General features: G+C 45.2%; 1 protein-coding gene across 1 annotated transcript in view; it reads left to right on the top strand.

The window, feature by feature from the left end:
- NIBAN2 (niban apoptosis regulator 2) overlaps positions 1–21,488 on the top strand; it is a 300,751-nt gene that overhangs the window by 252,874 nt on the left and 26,389 nt on the right. Inside the window, exons 6-7 of the mRNA XM_078642003.1 lie at positions 13,484–13,599; positions 17,053–17,157. Of these exons, the coding sequence (XP_078498129.1) occupies positions 13,484–13,599; positions 17,053–17,157 (221 nt within the window). The remainder of the gene's footprint in view (positions 1–13,483; positions 13,600–17,052; positions 17,158–21,488) is intronic.

Raw genomic sequence — 21,488 nt, forward strand, 5'->3', positions numbered from 1 at the left:
TGAGCCCCGGAGAGGGGGCAGAGCCTGGTGAGCGAGTGACCGCGGGGCCCGCACTCTCATGCTGCCGGCGCCGAGCACAGCAAAGAAGGAGCCATGAACAGCACATGTGTCCGCGCTGGAGGCCAGTGATGCGGCCCCTCTACCCTGCGACACCCCCCCGCCCCGCCCTCCATCACCCCGACCCCCTCCTCCCCCAGAGCTCGCCTTCAATTCTCCTCTTCGGACCCTGGATGCCCCCATGCACACGGCACGGCTCGCTGCACCCCCTTCGAGGAGCTATAGTCACCCCACCCCGCAGTGCAGGAGGCGCAGGGTCCCTCCCTGACCCCTTCCCGGCCCGGCCGGCTTAGGGGTGATGACGATAACACCCGGTCGTCTCGTGGGCGCTTCAGGAGCATCAAGGCAGGGAAGACCGGGGTCGTGTCCCGAAGGTCCAGGGTACGAGATCGACCGCCGGACAAATGTGCACGGCATTTCCTGCCCATCTTGCAGGGGAGCCCAAGCACCTGGCAGGCTGGATAATGGGTTTTCGTGTAATTCATACACGTCCCGTGTAAGATCGTTCTTGGCGCTTAGAAAAAGTGCAAGTAGGGTGCCTCGTAAATTAAAATGTATGGCTTAAACCGGGGCAATACTCTACCCTATCGGCATAACTGAGCTGTAATGGCCCCTTTAAATATACCGGGACCTTCTTGGATCTTACTTTTGACACGTATTTGGCATGGCCTGCCCTCTAAAAAAAGAATGAACTGCTTATTATTGTCTTGTATATGATCGTTCACTGCTGAATGCGTCGCCCTTTTCCGGACTCTGTATATCGCCACACTAATGGACCATTGTAATTGCACCCTAGTTGCTAATTGGATCTGCGCATTTGTGGTTCATAGTGTGGGTGAACAACCGAACAAAGAAAAAAAAAAAGCTCTTCACTCGACAGAAGCCTACTCCGTTTTAGGGTGAAACAGGGGAACTCGAGCATTACTGGCTAAAAAAATGCACACAAAAAAAACGTACCCTATTTATAAGCTTAGGTGCATACCTCGAGCCAGAGCTGTTGATGTGAAGCAAAAACCTACTGTATTATTCATTTATTTTCTTATATTTATTATGTAGCGCTGCACTAAGCGCTCGTGTATTTGTTGCGCCGTACAGCGTTTTACAGACGCACACCCAGATAGATGCATGCCTGCAACGCCATCATTTCACCTGGATAACTGCGCAGCCCAGTGCATCTTTCAAACCTTGTTTACGTTTCAACATCGAAATTTTTTGGGCAGAACGGTATCCAGAGGCAAACTTCTGTTTCTGTGATCTGGTTTACTTTTTCTGAGGTTTGATACCGGTCTGTCATTTTTATGGAGTGTTCTCTGTGGAGCATCAATTTATTTCCTGCACCATGTCTCCTCCTGCCTATGGCCTCCTCCGAAATCTGGATAAGTACTTTCAGTTTTGTGTGTGACTAAGGGTTGGATCAACGGTTTGTATAACGTGGATATGTGGCCCCTGGTGCTTGCAAAGGTTTTACCTCTATTTTAAATGGGATCCCTTATCTACTTGCCATAGACCTGCTAATGAATTGTATTGCCCATTACCTAAATTGGTAATATCTAAATCTATCTCCTTCTCTGGGTATGTTCTAGGTTCTCTTGCAGCTCGTAATCGAAAAGGTGGCTTGGGATTCTACAGTTCTCCACCTCCTGTAAGCCTCACAGGCTGAATGCAGCCAGAGCTACAGTGTATGGGGGTGTGAGGGGATAGATGTGTCTTTAGTTTTGTTGCACTAGCGAGTTCCAGACTTTCAGGAGACTGCTTGTGATTGGACTTCAGGATAGCCAGGTGTACACCAATGATGCCTGACTCCAGAGAGACACGAAGCAAGTGTTTGGCTTCGTATGTGAATGTTCGCACCAGTACACATTTACTTAAGTGACTGATAACTGCTTCCCCCTCTCCCTAATATTACACTGCCAAACTCTGCTCTCAAATGCCCTACAAAGAGCGACAATAACATTCTATTGCTTTAGGTGCCTAGCCAAGGAGTGGCCCCCTTCTCGCCCCCCACCCTGATACATCATACAGCCTTCAACTTAGTCCTGGCTCTGTGTGGGTGGCTCTGTGTGGGTGGCTCTGTATGTGTGTGTGGGTGGCTTTGTGTGTGTGGCTCTGTGTGGGTGTAAATGCAATAGGTCATGCATTTGCGAGCGATTAAGCTAATCGCTAAAAGCTAATTGTAAATGACAATGCCATTTATTTAATGATTAAGCTATTGGCAATGTAAATGACAATGCCATTTATTTATGATTTTAAAAAAATGCCAATAGCTCTACCTTTAAAAATGCCGAGACCATTGCATTGTAAATGCTTGTTTTTTCATGCACGTCTCCAGAGGGCAGCAGTGTAGACCTACACTGTTCCTTCTGGAAAGAAGCCCGCATACTACTGCTTTCCAATGCTCAAAGCCATAGATAACTTACACTCGTTATGTGAAATGCCCAAATTATGCTATTATGCCATGTTGTGTAATTATATGCCATTGGCAGCAAAATCTAGTGCATGGTAACAACATGAACAGTGAGTGTTTGCTTTTTGCGGTGCTTGTATTTTTTGCACTATTTTTTGGATACAAGTACATTAATTTGTTTCAAAATATAGCACCCAGTGCCGGGTTTGCATTTCGCGTAATTACGCCTCATTTCATAAATGCCCACAGGCAAATGATTTGAATTTCGCAGACCCTTCGTTTTTGATGTTCTACGTGAACGTCCAGAGAGATGGCCGTGGATACTCTCTGGGTGCTGCACTTTGTGCTTTGATGATACAGCAGAGTGGGAGAAAGAAGCCCCACAGGCCCCTGATTGTTTCTGATTTCTTTCTTTAAATGCTTTCTATGCTTGCCTATGGCTTTGTTAATGATTAGTGACTTTGCTGTGGGGTTCTTTTGAAATAAGGGTCATTGCTCGTCCATTAAAAGAAGCAAATCTATTTCAATTGTTTGTTGTTCATTTTGGGTGCGACTGTTACTGGGATCCACTTCAAAGAAAACATGTCTTCCCCATGCCCACTTGAATTCAGTGGCATTGGCATAACAATAAGCATCACTAACCCATGCTGAAACACCTGTAAATGCCAGGCAGCCTAGCTGATGGAAAGTAAGCTACTGACAAACGTGTAAAGTGAATAAACCTCCTTATGGTACAGAACGAAAGACTGTCAAAACAATAAATCGAGGCGGTAACCGAGTAACAACGGCCATAATAAAATGATCAGAAACCAACAGTAGTATCAGTGTGATCAACTAACGAAGAAGGGAAAAAACTGGAAATAGAGACAGAATTGCAATATAACGTTCTAATACTTTACAACTCAATGGTGCACATTTTATCGACCTGCGTGGCTCAGCGTATACTTGGCTCACTTCTTCCTCGCCATCGGCTTCCATCATGTACCTCTTGTAAACGTTATCATATAACACGTGAAGCGCTCTGATACCTTTAGGTCTAACTATCGCTAGAGAAAACTCAAAGTAATAATACCAAAATTAAACATGGTCCACATTTAGCGTGGGGGGGGGGGGGGGGCCTGCATGCGCTTTGCTGGGGGATCCCCTCTCGTTTCATTATGCCACTGCCGGGTTCATGTAATTCGACTGAACAAATATAGGCAGCTAGGGAACCTATCACTGCATGGAGCCATATGTCCTAAAATTGCATGCTGATACTATACTGCTGCACTAAAGCCTGTGGTCTACAAGGGAGGGACAAAGGACGAATGAGGGTCCAGGCTACATGCCCCCAGATAGGCTATGTAAATCAAAGGGCATGCAGTTCCTAACAGGATAAGAAGTGGTCAGAGGATCCTGAGGCATCGGGGCAGGGATCTGATTCCTCAGGAGCAAGAGCCCTCACACACCCAGAGGGGTGTCATGCTTCATCATCCGGCAGCTTCTCATTGGGCCGTCACTGCAGTGCCCAGGGGGCGCCACATGGGGAGTCATTGCGGGAGTTCTTTTGTTTTTGTCGATGTGAAGAGTGAGGTGCAGTGTTAAGTGTGATAAGGTGAGTAGATTGTGGTAAGTGAGATTAAAATTAACTAAGGGAACAAACTACCCGTATCTCTGCCACCACTGAGGTCACCCCCGGGGTGGCAGAGATCTACGTAGGTTATTCGCAAAGCATGTTTTTTCTCTGCCATTCATAGTTGGGGTATAGTATTTTCCCACATATGGTCTGTTTTTAACCCTGAAGCATACACTTGTGATTGCTGTTGAGTACGGTTTATACATTTTGCACCCTCTACCGACAAAACCTTAAGTAGATTAGGCCTGATGAATTGCCGTGATCAGTTTGACATTAAATAGGCAAGAAACATGTCCTCTTGCACCTGAGGAATCGGATCTCCCTGTCTGACGCCTCAGGTTCCTCAGACTGCTTCTTATCGGCTTAAGAACTGCATATCCTTTGATACACATAGCACTAAAAAGGCTGTTTCGCACCACTCACAGCCTCGCGCCAAGGTGCATAGGTGAGTGTGCACGGCCTAGCGAAGCACCTGCTCTGGACGCATACTCTTCCATTACAAATTCCTGTGCCCAGACAAACTCTAAAGCCGCCCACACATTGGAATCACATGCTCTGTGCTGCAGCACACAAATAATGTGTGGATTGATAAAAGAAACAAGAGCATTTCCCCTTTTAACTCCATGTGGGCGTTATTTTTTGATGCAAAGCACGGTTTTCCTATCTTACACGATTAGGATTGACATAAAAAAATATGGGCGCTGCTCCACCCACGTTACACCTCAGTGGCGACCCGTGATGCAAAGAAATGCTAAGTTCTCTTGGCGCTGAGAAAACAGCGCTCTTCAATTGCAAAATACATTTTGTGCTGGAAAGGTGATACCTTTGCAAGAGTTTGCGTGGCTTTGAGCCACTTTATGCCTCTGCAAATCTTTAATAAATCTGAGTCTGGGTCTCTTAACAGCTGCCCCTAAAATGTACTAAAGAGATGTCTCTAATAGCTCTCTTCTAAGAGCTCGTCATCTCTTGTATTAAAAGTGGTCCACAGTGGCTCAAACATTTGTAAGGCGAAGAAGCTGTGAGGTTGTAAGAGCGCTCCATCTCTTGTATTACAAGTGGTCCACAGTGGCTCAAACATTTGTAAGGCGAATCAGCTGTGAGGTTGTAAGAGCGCTCCATCTCTTGTATTACAAGTGGTCCACAGCGGCTCAAACATTTGTAAGGCGAATCAGCTGTGAGGTTGTAAGAGCGCTCCATCTCTTGTATTAAAAGTGGTCCACAGCGGCTCAAACATTTGTAAGGCGAAGCAGTTGTGAGGTTGCAAGAGCGCTCCATCTCTTGTATTAAAAGTGGTACACAGCGGCTCAAACATTTGTAAGGCGAAGAAGCTGTGAGGTTGTAAGAGCGCTCCATCTCTTGTATTACAAGTGGTCCACAGTGGCTCAAACATTTGTAAGGCGAATCAGCTGTGAGGTTGTAAGAGCGCTCCATCTCTTGTATTAAAAGTGGTCCACAGTGGCTCAAACATTTGTAAGGCGAAGCAGCTGTGAGGTTGTAACAGCGCTCCATCTCTTGTATTAAAAGTGGTCCACAGCGGCTCAAACATATGTAAGGCGAAGCAGCTGTGAGGTTGTAAGAGAGCTCCATCTCTTGTATTAAAAGTGGTCCACAGTGGCTTAAACATTTGTAAGGCGAAGAAGCTGTGAGGTTGTAACAGCGCTCCATCTCTTGTATTAAAAGTGGTCCACAGCGGCTCAAACATATGTAAGGCGAAGCAGCTGTGAGGTTGTAAGAGAGCTCCATCTCTTGTATTAAAAGTGGTCCACAGCGGCTCAAATATTATGTAAGGCGAAGCAGTTGTGAGGTTGTTAAGAGCGCTCCATCTCTTGTATTAAAAGTGGTCCACAGCGGCTCAAACATTTGTTAGGCGAAGGAGCTGTGAGGTTGTAAGAGCGCTCCATCTCTTGTATTAAAAGTGGTCCACAGTGGCTCAAACATTTGTAAGGCGAAGCAGCTGTGAGGTTGTAAGAGCGCTCCATCTCTTGTATTACAAGTGGTCCACAGCGGCTCAAACATACGTAAGGCGAAGCAGCTGTGAGGTTGTAAGAGCGCTCCATCTCTTGTATTAAAAGTGGTCCACAGCGGCTCAAACATATGTAAGACGAAGCAGTTGTGAGGTTGTAAGAGCGCTCCATCTCTTGTATTAAAAGTGGTCCACAGCGGCTCAAACATTTGTAAGGCGAAGCAGCTGTGAGGTTGTAAGAGCGCTCCATCTCTTGTATTAAAAGTGGTCCACAGCGGCTCAAACATTTGTAAGGCGAAGAAGCTGTGAGGTTGTAAGAGCGCTCCATCTCTTGTATTACAAGTGGTCCACAGTGGCTCAAACATTTGTAAGGCGAATCAGCTGTGAGGTTGTAAGAGCGCTCCATCTCTTGTATTAAAAGTGGTTCACAGTGGCTTAAACATTTGTAAGGCGAAGAAGCTGTGAGGTTGTAACAGCGCTCCATCTCTGGTATTAAAAGTGGTCCACAGCGGCTCAAACATATGTAAGGCGAAGCAGCTGTGAGGTTGTAAGAGAGCTCCATCTCTTGTATTAAAAGTGGTCCACAGCGGCTCAAATATTATGTAAGGTGAAGCAGTTGTGAGGTTGTTAAGAGCGCTCCATCTCTTGTATTAAAAGTGGTCCACAGCGGCTCAAACATTTGTTAGGCGAAGGAGCTGTGAGGTTGTAAGAGCGCTCCATCTCTTGTATTAAAAGTGGTCCACAGTGGCTCAAACATTTGTAAGGCGAAGCAGCTGTGAGGTTGTAAGAGCGCTCCATCTCTTGTATTAAAAGTGGTCCACAGCGGCTCAAACATACGTAAGGCGAAGCAGCTTTGAGGTTGTAAGAGCGCTCCATCTCTTGTATTAAAAGTGGTCCGCAGCGGCTCAAACATATGTAAGACAAAGCAGTTGTGAGGTTGTAAGAGCGCTCCATCTCTTGTATTAAAAGTGGTCCACAGCGGCTCAAACATTTGTAAGGCGAAGCAGCTGTGAGGTTGTAAGAGCGCTCCATCTCTTGTATTAAAAGTGGTCCACAGCGGCTCAAACATATGTAAGGCGAAGCAGTTGTGAGGTTGTTAACAGCGCTCCATCTCTTGTATTAAAAGTGGCCCACAGCGGCTCAAACATTTGTTAGGCGAAGCAGCTGTGAGGTTTTAAGAGCGCTCCATCTCTTGTATTAAAAGTGGTCCACAGCGGCTCAAACATTTGTTAGGCGAAGGAGCTGTGAGGTTGTAAGAGCGCTCCATCTCTTGTATTAAAAGTGGTCCACAGCGGCTCAAACATATGTAAGGCGAAGCAGTTGTGAGGTTGTAAGAGCGCTCCATCTCTTGCATTAAAAGTGGTCCACAGCGGCTCAAACATATGTAAGGCGAAGCAGCTGTGAGGTTGTAAGAGCGCTCCATCTCTTGTATTAAAAGTGGTCCACAGCGCCTCAAGCTTTTGTAAGGCGAAGCAGCTGTGAGGTTGTAAGAGCGCTCCATCTCTTGTATTAAAAGTGGTCCACAGCGGCTCAAACATTTGTAAGGCGAAGCAGCTGTGAGGTTGTAACAGCGCTCCATCTCTTGTATTAAAAATGGTCCACAGCGACTCAAACATATGTAAGGCAAAGCAGCTGTGAGGTTGTTAAGAGCGCTCCATCTCTTGTATTAAAAGTGGTCCACAGCGGCCCAAACATATGTAAGGCGAAGCAGCTGTGAGGTTGTAAGAGCGCTCCATCTCTTGTATTAAAAGTGGTCCACAGCGGCTCAAATATTTGTAAGGCGCAGCAGCTGTGAGGTTGTAAGAGCGCTCCATCTCTTATATTAAAAGTGGTCCACAGCGGCTCAAACATATGTAAGGCGAAGCAGCTGTGAGGTTGTAAGAGCGCTCCATCTCTTATATTAAAAGTGGTCCACAGCGGCTCAAACATATGTAAGGCGAAGCAGCTGTGAGGTTGTAAGAGCGCTCCATCTCTTGTATTAAAAGTGGTCCACAGCGGCTCAAACATTTGTAAGGCGAAGCAGCTGTGAGGTTGTAAGAGCGCTCCATCTCTTGTATTAAAAGTGGTCCACAGCGGCTCAAGCATATGTAAGGCGAAGCAGTTGTGAGGTTGTTAAGAGCGCTTCATCTCTTGTATTAAAAGTGGTCCACAGTGGCTCAAACATATGTAAGGCGAAGCAGCTGTGAGGTTGTAAGAGCGCTCTATCTCTTGTATTAAAAGTGGTCCACAGCGGCTCAAACATATGTAAGGCGAAGCAGCTGTGAGGTTGTAAGAGCGCTCCATCTCTTGTATTAAAAGTGGTCCACAGCGGCTCAAACATACGTAAGGCGAAGCAGCTGTGAGGTTGTAAGAGCGCTCCAAGCAGCTGTGAGGTTGTAAGAGCGCTCCATCTCTTGCATTAAATTTGGTCCACAGCGGCTCAAACATATGTAAGGCGAAGCAGCTGTGAGGTTGTAAGAGCGCTCCATCTCTTGTATTAAAAGTGGTCCACAGCGGCTCAAACATATGTAAGGCGAAGCAGTTGTGAGGTTGTTAAGAGCGCTTCATCTCTTGTATTAAAAGTGGTCCACAGCGGCTCAAACATATGTAAGGCGAAGCAGCTGTGAGGTTGTAAGAGCGCTCCATCTCTTGTATTAAAAGTGGTCCACAGCGGCTCAAACATATGTAAGGCGAAGCAGCTGTAAGGTTGTAAGAGCGCTCCATCACCAGTATTTAAAGTGGACGACAGCGGCTCAAACATATGTAAGGCGAAGCAGCTGTGAGGTTGTAAGAGCGCTCCATCTCTTGAATTAAAAGTTGTCCACAGCGGCTCAAACATATGTAAGGCGAAGCAGCTGTGAGGTTGTAAGAGAGCTCCATCTCTTGTATTAAAAGTGGTCCACAGCGGCTCAAACATATGTAAGGCGAAGCAATTGTGAGGTTGTTAAGAGCGCTCCATCTCTTGTATTAAAAGTGGTCCACAGCGGCTCAAACATATGTAGGCGAAGCAATTGTGAGGTTGTTAAGAACGCTCCATCTCTTGTATTAAAAGTGGTCCACAGCGGCTCAAACTTTTGTAAGGCGAAGCAGCTGTGAGGTTGTAAGAGCGCTCCATCTCTTGTATTAAAAGTTGTCCACAGCGGCTCAAACATATGTAAGGCGAAGCAGCTGTGAGGTTGTAAGAGCGCTCCATCTCTTGTATTAAAAGTGGTCCACAGCGGCTCAAACATATGTAAGGCGAAGCAGCTGTGAGGTTGTAAGAGCGCTCCATCTCTTGTATTAAAAGTGGTACACAGCGGCTCAAACATATGTAAGGCGAAGCAGCTGTGAGGTTGTAAGAGCGCTCCATCTCTTGAATTAAAAGTTGTCCACAGCGGCTCAAACATATGTAAGGCGAAGCAGCTGTGAGGTTGTAAGAGCGCTCCATCTCTTGTATTAAAAGTGGTCCACAGCGGCTCAAACATATGTAAGGCGAAGCAATTGTGAGGTTGTTAAGAGCGCTCCATCTCTTGTATTAAAAGTGGTCCACAGCGGCTCAAACATATGTAAGGCGAAGCAATTGTGAGGTTGTGAAGAACGCTCCATCTCTTGTATTAAAAGTGGTCCACAGCGGCTCAAACTTTTGTAAGGCGAAGCAGCTGTGAGGTTGTAAGAGCGCTCCATCTCTTGTATTAAAAGTGGTCCACAGCGGCTCAAACATATGTAAGGCGAAGCAGCTGTGAGGTTGTAAGAGCGCTCCATCTCTTGTATTAAAAATGGTCCACAGCGGCTCAAACATATGTAAGGCGAAGCAGCTGTGAGGTTGTAAGAGCGCTCCATCTCTTGTATTAAAAGTGGTACACAGCGGCTCAAACATTTGTAAGGCGAAGAAGCTGTGAGGTTGTAAGAGCGCTCCAACTCTACTATTGAAAGGGGTCTTTAACAGCTCCATCATGTGCACAGTGAAGCATCAGTTGCATAAGAGCTTCTGTCTATACTATTAAAAGGGGTCTCTCGTCTTACTGCACCGCCTGTACCACCCTTCACACTGCTGCCTGTCACATAAAATAAAAACAACAACAAAACTACCAAGGCTTAGCCCGAAACCAGCTATGGGCTGCTCTCACTGCAGCCTCAATCATCATGACACTCACTTGCCACTGCCTTTACAGCTGAAAACCAACATGGCGGCGCTGTCACAGCACATGTGAAACTGACAGGCTCCAAATACCCTGTCACTCATTCAGGTGTGGCCTCTTACTTTGTTTGCACACCCTTAATAAAGGCAACAGGTGATAACACCAGCCTCTTCACCACTCAATCACACTGCCTCTAGGTCACATGACTCACAAAAATCACATTTGTTCACTTCTCAGCGGTAAAGGCGGGCTCAGCAAACCTGCCACCCGATGCACACGATCACCAGGTGCCCTCAAAGAATGCCCAATCCAAGCGCTGTTAACATGTCTGCATGTTCTCAAACAATGTCAGTAGCACCTGGATATCACACACCTGTGTCCTCAGCTTTGCCAGAACTTTAAGCTGAGCTGATACACAATATGGAAACTGCAAGTATGTAAAAGTGTAACTCACTGAGCAGCTAAAAATACTCAAATGATTAAACTGTGGCAAAAGAAAGGTTTGTTATAAAAATAAGCAGAACCTTTTCCAAATATCCATCTGGATTACATACATTTCTCTCCCTTGAATGGAGAACGTTTAATCTTTTCCTCTGCTCCTTCCACTTATTTTCCAAAAGTGCAGCAATCACTTTCATATTTAAGTGTGAAGACTATCAATAAAATTTGCCTTAACATTTATCACAAACGAGCATCCCTACAGTGACCCCTGGAGCATAAGGTCACTCATGCTTGCCGCCTTGGTCTCCCTTCATATAACTACGTAGGTCATCACAGTCTGCATGTCACCAGTGCTGAGTACCTGCACTTATTCAATATGAAATGTGGAGCACCAGCACTTCTCAGCAGAGGTACCGTAGATTTAATGGGAGAGTACTGGTGCTTCATAGGAGCCGACATGCACGCTGGGAGAAGAAGCACCTGCACTTTATATTGCTGTTTAAAACACTGCCGCTTACAAGGCTCGTGCACATGATGGGTCCAGGCAAGTCCATATTACATCGTCAAGACACTTCTACTTTCTGGACCTCAGGCTCCCCAGGAGTACGTCCATGTTTTGCTGACACAGCTTTCATTCTCCGTGCTCCTCCCTAGGGACGTTTTAAGGATTTTGGGGGCCCCAGTCCAAAAGCTCTGATTTTATGATTCTGTTTCAGATCTTCCATGCCCTCTTTGATCAAATTCTAAATGTATGTACATCTGATTTTCAGGGATAGTGATGTGTGTTTCAGTATTGTAACACAGCAGCAGCCTACTAATATGACTGCAAATAATTTCTGTCACGCCTTCCTATTCTTCATACGTGAGTTCCTGTATTCATCTAAAATAACCTTTTTAAATGGATGTTGCATGAAATATAAACCCATTTTGTCTGCAAAATGTCTGTAATAGACTCACACAGAAAAAGAAATGATAGAAAAATGCTATTTAGAACAATCTGTTTAAAAATCATTCAGAGTCATCAGGGCAAGACTCTTTGCAGAACAGAGCTGGCTCTATCAGGGGGCCCCTTGCAAGGCTGGGGCCCTGGGCCAGAGCCCACTTTGTCCATGCCTTAAAACGTCTCTGCGGAGTCCTCCCAGACTGGCCCTTCCATCTCATGCCAACAGGCACTTGTCTGCTTTGGACAGACTAGTGGTTTAGTGGCAGGGGTGAGATGTTTTTCTGCTCAGAAGGAGCATTTTTATTTCCCGATTGCCTCTTCAGTGACTTCTTGATTGTATCTTTCCCCCTTTTACCTCTTCAATTTCCCATCGCCATTGGAAAATTGAATGCCCTTGAATTGCCAGGTACAAGAGGCTACTCTTTAACAAGTGTTTATAGGTGCAGGTGGCTGCAGAACTAGTCTGTATATACAAACACAGACCTTTAGGAGCCCTTGTTTTCCATGATCAGCCACATCTTGTGGCTACTTGGGGCTTCTCCAGTGGAGCCCTCAGGCCGAAACACCCCTCAGTGTTCAATTTACGGATGAAAGACAAAGTGCCATCACCTTAATATACAGTGCACTCAGATACTGCCTACAGTCCTCTTCTATGTTGATTTATTTAAGCAAGTTCAGCGGCCCCACCCCAAGTACTATAAGTAGCTTTAGTAAGAATGTTCTGCTGATTGCCCATTTTCACTGGCTCTTCCCTGTTCTGATCCTTTCTTTCATAAGTCAACTAACTTCAACCTCTGTTTGACAGCACTCCACAAACCACTCCCCCAGCCTCCACTGCTTCCTGTCTCCCACCCTGACCTTCCTGGTTTTGGCTTAAAAAGTCAGCAGGTTCTCACCTGCAATGGGTGTGTTGGCCCCTATGCCTTTGTCCTTCCTCCAGATGCCCCTTTTCCCATTCTCTCACTTCATCCCCTGGCACAGATGCAATACTTGCTTGCTCACACAGCTCCCCTCAACGTAAAAGCAGCTTTACAGTCAGTATCCAGAATTTAGACTTGGGTCTTGATTATGAGTGCCCCAAAGGAGGGTGCAATATTTATCAGACCTGACAAAAGTCAACACTGTAGTGATCAGAGTTTATTGGGTGTGATAAATAGTGCCAATTACTCAAAAAATGGAGCTAAGCACGTGGATTTCTGAACTTAAATCTGCATGTCCTGGTATGTATCAGGCCAATTTCTCGTGTAAATGTCGGCACTTTTGAACCGCTAAAATTGATCTGTAGACAATTTGGTGGCGGGGGGGGGGGGGGGGGGGGTGCTGCCCAACTAGTAATTCTGAACTGTGTGGTTACCTCACATATCGAAATTAACCTGAGCACTCGGAATCGGGCCTACATTTATTACTTTATTACTGCTTTTGAGATAAACGTTTGGTTACATTTTTTTTGTAATTCTGAAATGTGATGGCAACAAAGAATTTAATAGAATCAAAACACATTAAAACACTTGATGTGCACATTAAATATTTGCTGAAACTCGATATCCACACATTGTTTGGGCGAGGTATAGATATCTGTAAAATTGGATGTCTGTGCAAATTTAGTGCCATTTTATTGAAAAAAAATTTCTCTGTAAATGGCTGCACGCGAGCACACATGATTAATTAATATATTTGTGACAGTGTGCTCCAAAATGCACCACCAGCTACCTACCAGATGCTTACCATTCTCCTGGTGAATTCATTTGCTACACTTGTTCTTTGTATGACTCTTGGAGTTTTTCACACTCCCTATGACTTTAGTGATGTAACATTGAGGGCAGCACCCTCCCCCACTCTGAAAATTGCACCAGCACCACTGGTGGAGAACAGCTGTGTTTATGCAGTCAGCCTGCCGACTATGTTGATATTTCCTATGATGTTAGTCCCCAGACAATGACAGAGCTTCTCTATGCTGTTTTAGGGATTCCAGAAGACTCCAAGGTGGAGGCCCCAGCATTCACAGACGCAGTGCGATTGTTCCGCCAATCCAAGGAGCAGTATGGGACATGGGAAGGGCTTTGTGGGAATGAAGTGCAAGTGAGTATATGCTAAACCCCACTTCTCTGAATCCAGGTGTGCTGCAACCAGGGTCCCAGACACAGACAAGGAGAAGAAGGGGTATTGACTGGGAGCGTGAGATCCTTATAGTGTGATACACAATGACGAGTGGGCAAAAAAATAATGGACTGGAATGTGGCTCCAAGCGAGCGTCAGTGCTGAGATTAATTCAAGAATTTCTTCCATCACTTTATTTGTTACGCACTGGTAAGGTGATACATAAACAGGTGGCATGGTAAATACTTTAAGTACGTGTGAGATCATATTAAAAGGCAATTGACGACATGCTGATGGGAAGATGCATATTAAAGGGCAGGAGACTTACTGATCGGGAATGGGGAATTGATTTACAGAGAGTGGGAAGTTTCAGTGGGTATGGGAGATGCAGTAACAGGGAGAAGACAAACTGACAGGAAATGCAAGATGCCCTGACAAGACACCGGTGAGATGCTATCAGTGAGCAGGACACACTGGCAGGGAACTCGAAAGATGCATCAGCAGAGAGCAGGAGTCGTCGGGCACTGGGAGTTGCATCGAAAGGGGACATGGGACGCTGACAGGCAGTGGGAGATGAATTGGCAGGGAGAAGGCGGCATGTCAGCTAGATGGAGATTCATTAACAGAAAGTATCAGAGTCTAACAGACAGCAGGGGATGCCCTGTGAGGAAAATGGAAAGCCACTGAGTAGCAGGCACATTGACAGGGAGCAGGAGAAGAGTTAACTTGGTGCAAGAGACAACATGACAGAAAACAGGCATAAGGACAAGTGGCAGGGTATTTTGATAGGTAAACATAGACACATTTGCAGGAGGTAATGATGTTACAGAAACACTCTTGTAGAGGGGAGACACCTTGATATAAAGAGGGAGGCACTGAGAGTGAGCAGGACAGATGCACGAACAGTGAGCCTCAGACACACCGTCCAAAGGCCAAATGTAGACAGGAAGCGATAGATGTACTGATTTTAATGGGTGGCACAATGACATGGTTTATATAGCACTGACTGGGAGAGACAAAGGCAGGGCCTGCCTAGAAATAAAAGAAGATCTGAATGAGAGTGAGAGTACTAAACCTGCTTGGTTACATCCCTAGATGTGAGTCAACAGACATTGTGGCTCTCAAAGAAGGGACCTCCTGACGAGAGGTGGCTATCCGTCTGCTATCCTGTCTATGTGATGGGATGTTATGTAGATTTGTCAGGCATGGCTGCCCTGGAAAGGGCTTCCAAGCATGTCTGACATGAAGCAGAAAGAAGAATAGAGCCCATAGCTTCCTTAAAAAAGCCAGGACTTAAGCTATTTCCTGAAAGTCAGTTTATTTGTGTTAGCCTGAAGCTTATTCCAGAATTTAGGCCCAACACAGCGGAAAGAGCTGCCAACCTGTCTAATTAGATTAAAACAAGGATTAATGGCCAAAGTAAGATCAGAGGATCTAAGACATCTAGTGAGGAGATAGACGTGTAGAAGAGAATTGAGGTTGGCGGGAGGGAAGTATTATTCAGAACATGATGAGTGACATTCACTGCCTTGAATTGACTACATTTCTCTACAGGGTGCCAGTGTAGACTCTGTAGCTGGTTAGAAATTTGGTTCAGTGCCCCAGCAATCTTGTAGCAACATTATGGATAATTTGCAGTCTCTTTCTGGCAGCTTTGCTAATGCCAAGGTACAAGATATTACAGTGATCTAGGCGTGAGATGATAGGAGCCTGGATTATCGTCTTCTGAATAGAGAACAATTCCACGGAATCTTCTTCAAGCTTCAAAGCAAAGCAAAGCAGCAAGACGCACTGCCTTGATTTTCAGTTCAAATGACAACTTATTATCTATCTGAATCCTAAACTCTTTACTGTAGGTTTAGGAGCTGGAGGTTGTCTCAGCGCATCGGGCCACCAGTGAGGGTCCAAAACCAGAGATGGTTTGCCCCCAATTAAGACCTCAGTTTTATTATCATTCAATTTAAGGCATTTCAAGTTCATCGATTTTGCCACAGAGGTCACACAGTTCTGAAATTGGGAAATGTAAAAAAATCCGTATATGTAAAGTGCAAACTACTCACCCTTCCGGGTCTCAAGGCGCTGGCGGCCGTTGTGGAAATTAAGTGAGCTAATGCCCAGCGTCACATGGTGCTGAGCTGAGCTGCCGCCGGAGCCGGGGATCGAACCCTGAACCATGTGCTTCTAAACCAGCTGCCCTGGCTGCTGCACCACACCTCTCTATGAGGTGAAGGACCCTTCTCCTCATTTGAGGACAGAGAAGTAATCGATTGTGTGTTATCTGTATATGATACAAGTGACAGCCCATAAATCTTGACGATGTGCGCCAGACGACGGACATGGATGTTAAAAAGTGTAGTGGGGTTTAAGGCAAATGCTTAAGGGACACCAAACTCAAGCTGCCTGGTTGCGGAGGAGAACAGGGGTGATACCAATTAGAAAGAGCGTCCATTAAAAAAAGACTTGAACCAAGCTAATGCCTTGTCTCAAATCCCAATAATCAATGTATCTTTTTATCAATACTTTATGGGAGGCACATCAAATGCTGCACTAAAGTCCAGCCAGATCAGTGCAGCTGAACCTCATTTGTCTATACTCTGACAGAGCGGTGACCCTAAGCAGCTCTGACTCCGTACTATGTGCAAGCTGAAATCCAGATTGAGAAGGATAGAGTAAGTGATGTTCCTCCAAATGTTCGGACAGTTGACTCTTAATACATTTCTCTAGCATTTTAGCCAGAAAAGGCAGATGCAAAATAGGCCAATAGTTCTATGGCAGCCTATGGTAAAGTGATGGTGTTTTGAGTAAGGGTAAAACGGATGTACATCGTTACTGCGCATGGTTTTACAACGCATGCCTTTACCGCGCAACTTTTACAACGCAAGTCATTACAACGACTTGCGTTGGGGGGCGCTGGATAGTGAAAAGTTTATTTTACTATTCCAACTCCAGTCCCCGTGGATAGTAGGGAAGGTTTTGGATAGTAAATTAAACTATTCCCTATCCTACAGCGCCCCCCAGGGCAAGTCGTTGTAACGACTTGCGTTGTAAAAGTAGTGCGTGGTAAAAGTTGCGTTGTAAACGCTGTTCCCCGTGTAGGATGTATGTCGTTACTACGCATGCTTTTAAAACCATAGCATGTTTCCAGCTGGACGGAACCAATGCAGTGAAGATGGAGGGATTCAAAAGTTTAAGAAAGATGGAAAAAAATAACTTGCCCCTGCCTTTTTTAATATGCCTGACTTTGTCGGGTGAAGCAGTGACCCAGTTTTATTATAGTGGACCGCTTTCAAGGCATTCACAATTCATTAATTGATAAGTGAACAACTGCTTCTCTGATTAATGTTCTTCGTGGTTCTTCCTCTCCCCCGTGAAGAGGTTTGGAATGTTCCAGAATGTTTATTGTCACAAATGTTGCTTCCTACTTTCGCTCCACAGGTTCTGAGCAATTTGGTGATGGAGGAACTGATGCCAGAACTAAAGAACAGCATTGGTCCAAGACTGAAAGGCAAACCCCAGGAAAGACAGCGGATCTGGCTGATGGTGAGTGTGAAAGGAATTACTGGCTAATAAATGTGGCAGCATCTCGGTCATGGTGAACAATGGAGGATCACATGGAAGTAAAATCAGGGTACTGGTGCATGGTTAGAGTTTGAAATTACTACTGAGTGTTACGAGGAGGTCAAATGATGCTACTGGTGATTGGATAAATGATCTAGATAATAGTGAGTGAGGGAGGGGATAGGATACATTGTCAATCGGAGTCCATCAGCAGCTATTACAATGTGATAGAAAACTAGCCTGTGACACTGAAGGAATTGGCCATACCCGGCCTAGAGTGTACCCCGCTTCCAAAAACTTGTTGTCATCGTCCAGGACTTCGATCCTTCGGGGGACCAGAATTCTGTGCTGGGACCTTATAGCAGTTGCGAACACAACTCCGTCTCCAACCTTGGCTGATGAGGCTCAGTCCAGTAATGACAATGGGCGCATTTTCTCACACTCGGCACACCTCGCCAGCAAACAATTTGGAAGAAGCCAATGGCAGTAGGGTGCTGACCAAGCATACCTGGACACGAAGGAGCTAATTGTATTGAGAACAGAGAGGCAGCGCCAGACCCAAACATAAACATTCTAGATGGCGAGTATGAGTGCTAAGCCTGCATCACACGTACAAAATCTCTCAAGAAGCACAGATATTAACACAATACTAATTGAATTGAGGGTTAATGAAAAGCTCCCACAAGCAGTACCAAAAGCACATTGCAGGGCTACACAAATGCAAAACTCACGGAGCACCCAAATACATATGTGAAGAACCAAACGCACTTCACGCATGGCATTGAAACACACTACGCAATGTGTTGATGCGGTGTGCCCACTCAACACACAGGTGAGACACAACACACCCTGTGATAATGGTGAGTGTACACCCTCCACCAGACAACAAGCTCAGACATAACCTGCACTGGGGTGAGGGCAAGTGCCCAACCAGCACCTAGAGCAGAGACAACACCCACTGTGGCGACCGCTCAGCCTACGTTCAGGAACTCATTGTGATCAGGCCGGAGACAGTGAGAAGATACCTGGAACAGGGACTTCCACCAAGTGAAGCTGCTGCCCGTTCCGAGTGGATGAGGAAAAGCAGGAGAGATCACAGGGCTGGTAGACTTCATTTCCAACCAGACTTCTCTTCACACCATAAGGGTTCTTCATGTGATGTCACCAACATTCTATGTCCCAGCACCCAATTCCCATCCAGCGCCTGGATACCCTCACGGGTAATAAGCAGCGTTCTCTAAATCACGGTTGATTGATTGATTCTATCAGAAAGCGGTACATTAGGGCTGCATCACTACCACCTAATGTTTGATTGACGGACAACTCGGCGCCAGTTCTCCAGATGCCTTGCAGAGATTGGTAGAGTGCTAGTTTGCCATTAATGTCGACTCGCAGTGTAGTCACGAGGATTCTGCCAAGAAAGATCTTTAGAAATGTGGGCGTGTGTCACTTAGGATGATTGGTATATGCCTCAGCCGTCCTAAAATATGTTGTGTGGTACTTGAGCGTATGTCTGGTGAAGCATTGTCCAGCCTCCTCTCTCACCCTCTCCTTTGGTCTTGTGTGGTCTGGCCTGGACCCTGCTTCCTGCTTCGTGGTCATGTCCTGGCAGCCCTGGGCCAGGGATCATGTCATGAGGCTTGAAGGCAGACAATATGTTTGACCCTCTGCTTGGCATGCAAAGCCTGGCACACTGGAGAGATTCCCTTCTAGGTCATCTTGACAAAGTCACGTCCCCTGATGGCAATCTAAACAGATGGCAAGGAAATGAAGTCACAGTAAGGCTTAGACGAATAAAGCCCGCAGTATTGAGACCTATCAATGTATCAAGTGCACAAAAGGGTCAGTTTGTGAACTGAAAACCGTGCAAGCACACAGTCTCAGCCCAAGATGGAAAACCTATAAAAGGCTGGCGTAATACGAGTCCAATCCATGAACGAGTGTAATGACACAACCCAACCATACAGATTTCTGCGACCAAGACGCAAGCAACAATAATGAAATCAAATCTATCTTCTATGTTTCAATGTGCAAAAAAAACTCAGAGAAAGTTTTTTCAGGCCTTTCGGAATTTCGGTATGCCAGGGTGCAGGCTGTTATTCAGCAAGATCATTACCTGCACCAAGTCCAAGAGTGCTTTTCTACTAAACTATACTTTCCTAACTGTAGGGACCTTCAGCTGCAGATCTAACCCAGATTGCAGGTTCTGGTTATGTTTTTTTGTTAAAGAGGGTAATTCATTTTGATGAAGGGCTTTGTGACTTACACATAATGCCTTTTGTTACATCCATTCCTATACACAAATCCAAAGAAGTTAGCATAAGACGATTGCATTTTTTTACCTAGTAAGTTCCAAGCTGCAGAATTGGGAATTAATTGGGATCTTCAAATAATTTTGTCGGCTTGTTGAGTCGAACAGTAAAATAATAGTATTATATTGATATTTGCCCTTTTATTATAAATGTGTTTTGTTGATCATAGACAATGTCACATGTGTATCCTGTAATTTCTACTAGATACAAGGGTGGGCCTCACATGCTACCTGTTTCTGACCCACAGCAGGCATAGATTTCTTCGTGCTCAGCTGCCGAAACATGCTTTGGATAGGAGTAGGGAGAGAGGGAACTGAAACTACAGACAGAATCAAGTTTGCCATATGTAGTCTGTACAGAAAGAATTTCAAAACAGGAACAAGTGATTCAATTGAAGTTGCACAAGAGAATGCGGGTGGCACTGTGCCAAGCAAGCAGCATTTTGCTTGGAAACTCTTTAGATCTTTACAACTGACTCAACCAGTTCTTCTGGCTCATGATTAAAATGATTGACTACTTACTTGGAAGCAGAGCTAATGGAAGGGGGGCTGGGCCCATGTGGTTGGAGGGTGTGTCAGAACCGCAGCACTTCACAGCATTCCTTTCCAGATCTGTCAGAGTGACACTCTCAGCGGTGTATGTACCTGTGGGGAGCACTTTAGAGAGTCGTGTACTCAAACATCACTGACATTTGAAATTATTCCACTTTCCCTCTTAAAATCTCAAATTAGACATTCCAAACTGAGAGCTCTGTGGCATGCCAGTTCCAAAGAATTGTGCCCTGGGGTGAGAAAGTGGTAATATTGGGGAAGCGGAATTGGAAATGTAAGAAGTGTTAGCTTTGTTGTTTCTGGGCTCGAGAGAAACGCAGGTGGTCGCCTAAAAATCGTACCCATATTTATTTATTTATTTTGAAAGTTTTATATAGCGCGGACAAGATCCTTGCAGATATCAGAGCGCTTTACAAAGAGAAGTACACAAGGAAGCATAGTCAGACAGATAAATCAATAGGTCAAACAGTACAAATAGGTGGCTACAAAGCCAAACACGTGAGTAATAAGACAATTAATACAAATAATCAAAAGGGTCAAACATGTAGTACATATCGGTGCAGAGTACTAACAGTGTTCGAGATAGTAGTTCAGGTGTATTTAGCCATGAGGATAGCTTTTACTTCCTTTTTAAAGAGTGTAGTGGAAGAGATAAGCCTGGTTTCGGGCGGGAGTGAGTTCCAGATCCTAGGCACCATTCCTGAGAAGGAGCGCTTATAAGTTTTTTCCTTCCGGAATCTTCGAGGTTTCAACAGAAGATTGTTTGTGCCTCTAGTGTTTCTAACTCCTCCAGAGATTGTCAGTTTCTGAGCGAGGTATCCGGGTGAGTTTAGATGTACCGCCTTGTGTGTCATGCAGGCGATTTTCAGATGTATTCTGGCTTCAAAAGGCAGCCAGTTCAGGGATTTCAAGTCAGGGGTAATATGGGAGTGCTTTTTTGACCCAGTGATGAGTCTCGCTGCAGCGTTTAGAGAAGCTCTTAGGGGTGCAGTTGTAGTTAGGGGGAGTCCGCAGAGGGCGATGCTGCCGTATTCAATTCGAGGGAGGACTAGTGCTTGTACTGCGGTTTGGAAGTCTTTGGCTGGGAGGAAGGGTTTAAGTCTCCTCAGGATAAGTCTCCTCCTCATATATTTGCAATAACAATTTATGATAAAAATACAGTCATTGCATATCACTTTATTAGTACGGTACATGTACTTCCTAGCAGACAGTTGTACGTAGATCACGTATAGGAATTCTTTTTACTTTAAATGCGCATTATAGAAAAATATTATTATTGTTGGTGTAAAGAAAAGGTGCTTGTTAATGTGAATTACTTTAATTTGAAGACATAGTTTAAGCACACAAAAATGACTTGAAAAATGTTTATTTTAAAAAGGAAAATGAATGGAAAGAATAAATGGAATAAACATTGGAAAGTATTGGCCCATCAGTCCTTGCACTGAAGCGT

Source organism: Lissotriton helveticus, chromosome 5_1 (genome assembly GCF_964261635.1).
Source record: "Lissotriton helveticus chromosome 5_1, aLisHel1.1, whole genome shotgun sequence".
Lineage (NCBI taxonomy): Eukaryota > Metazoa > Chordata > Amphibia > Caudata > Salamandridae > Lissotriton > Lissotriton helveticus.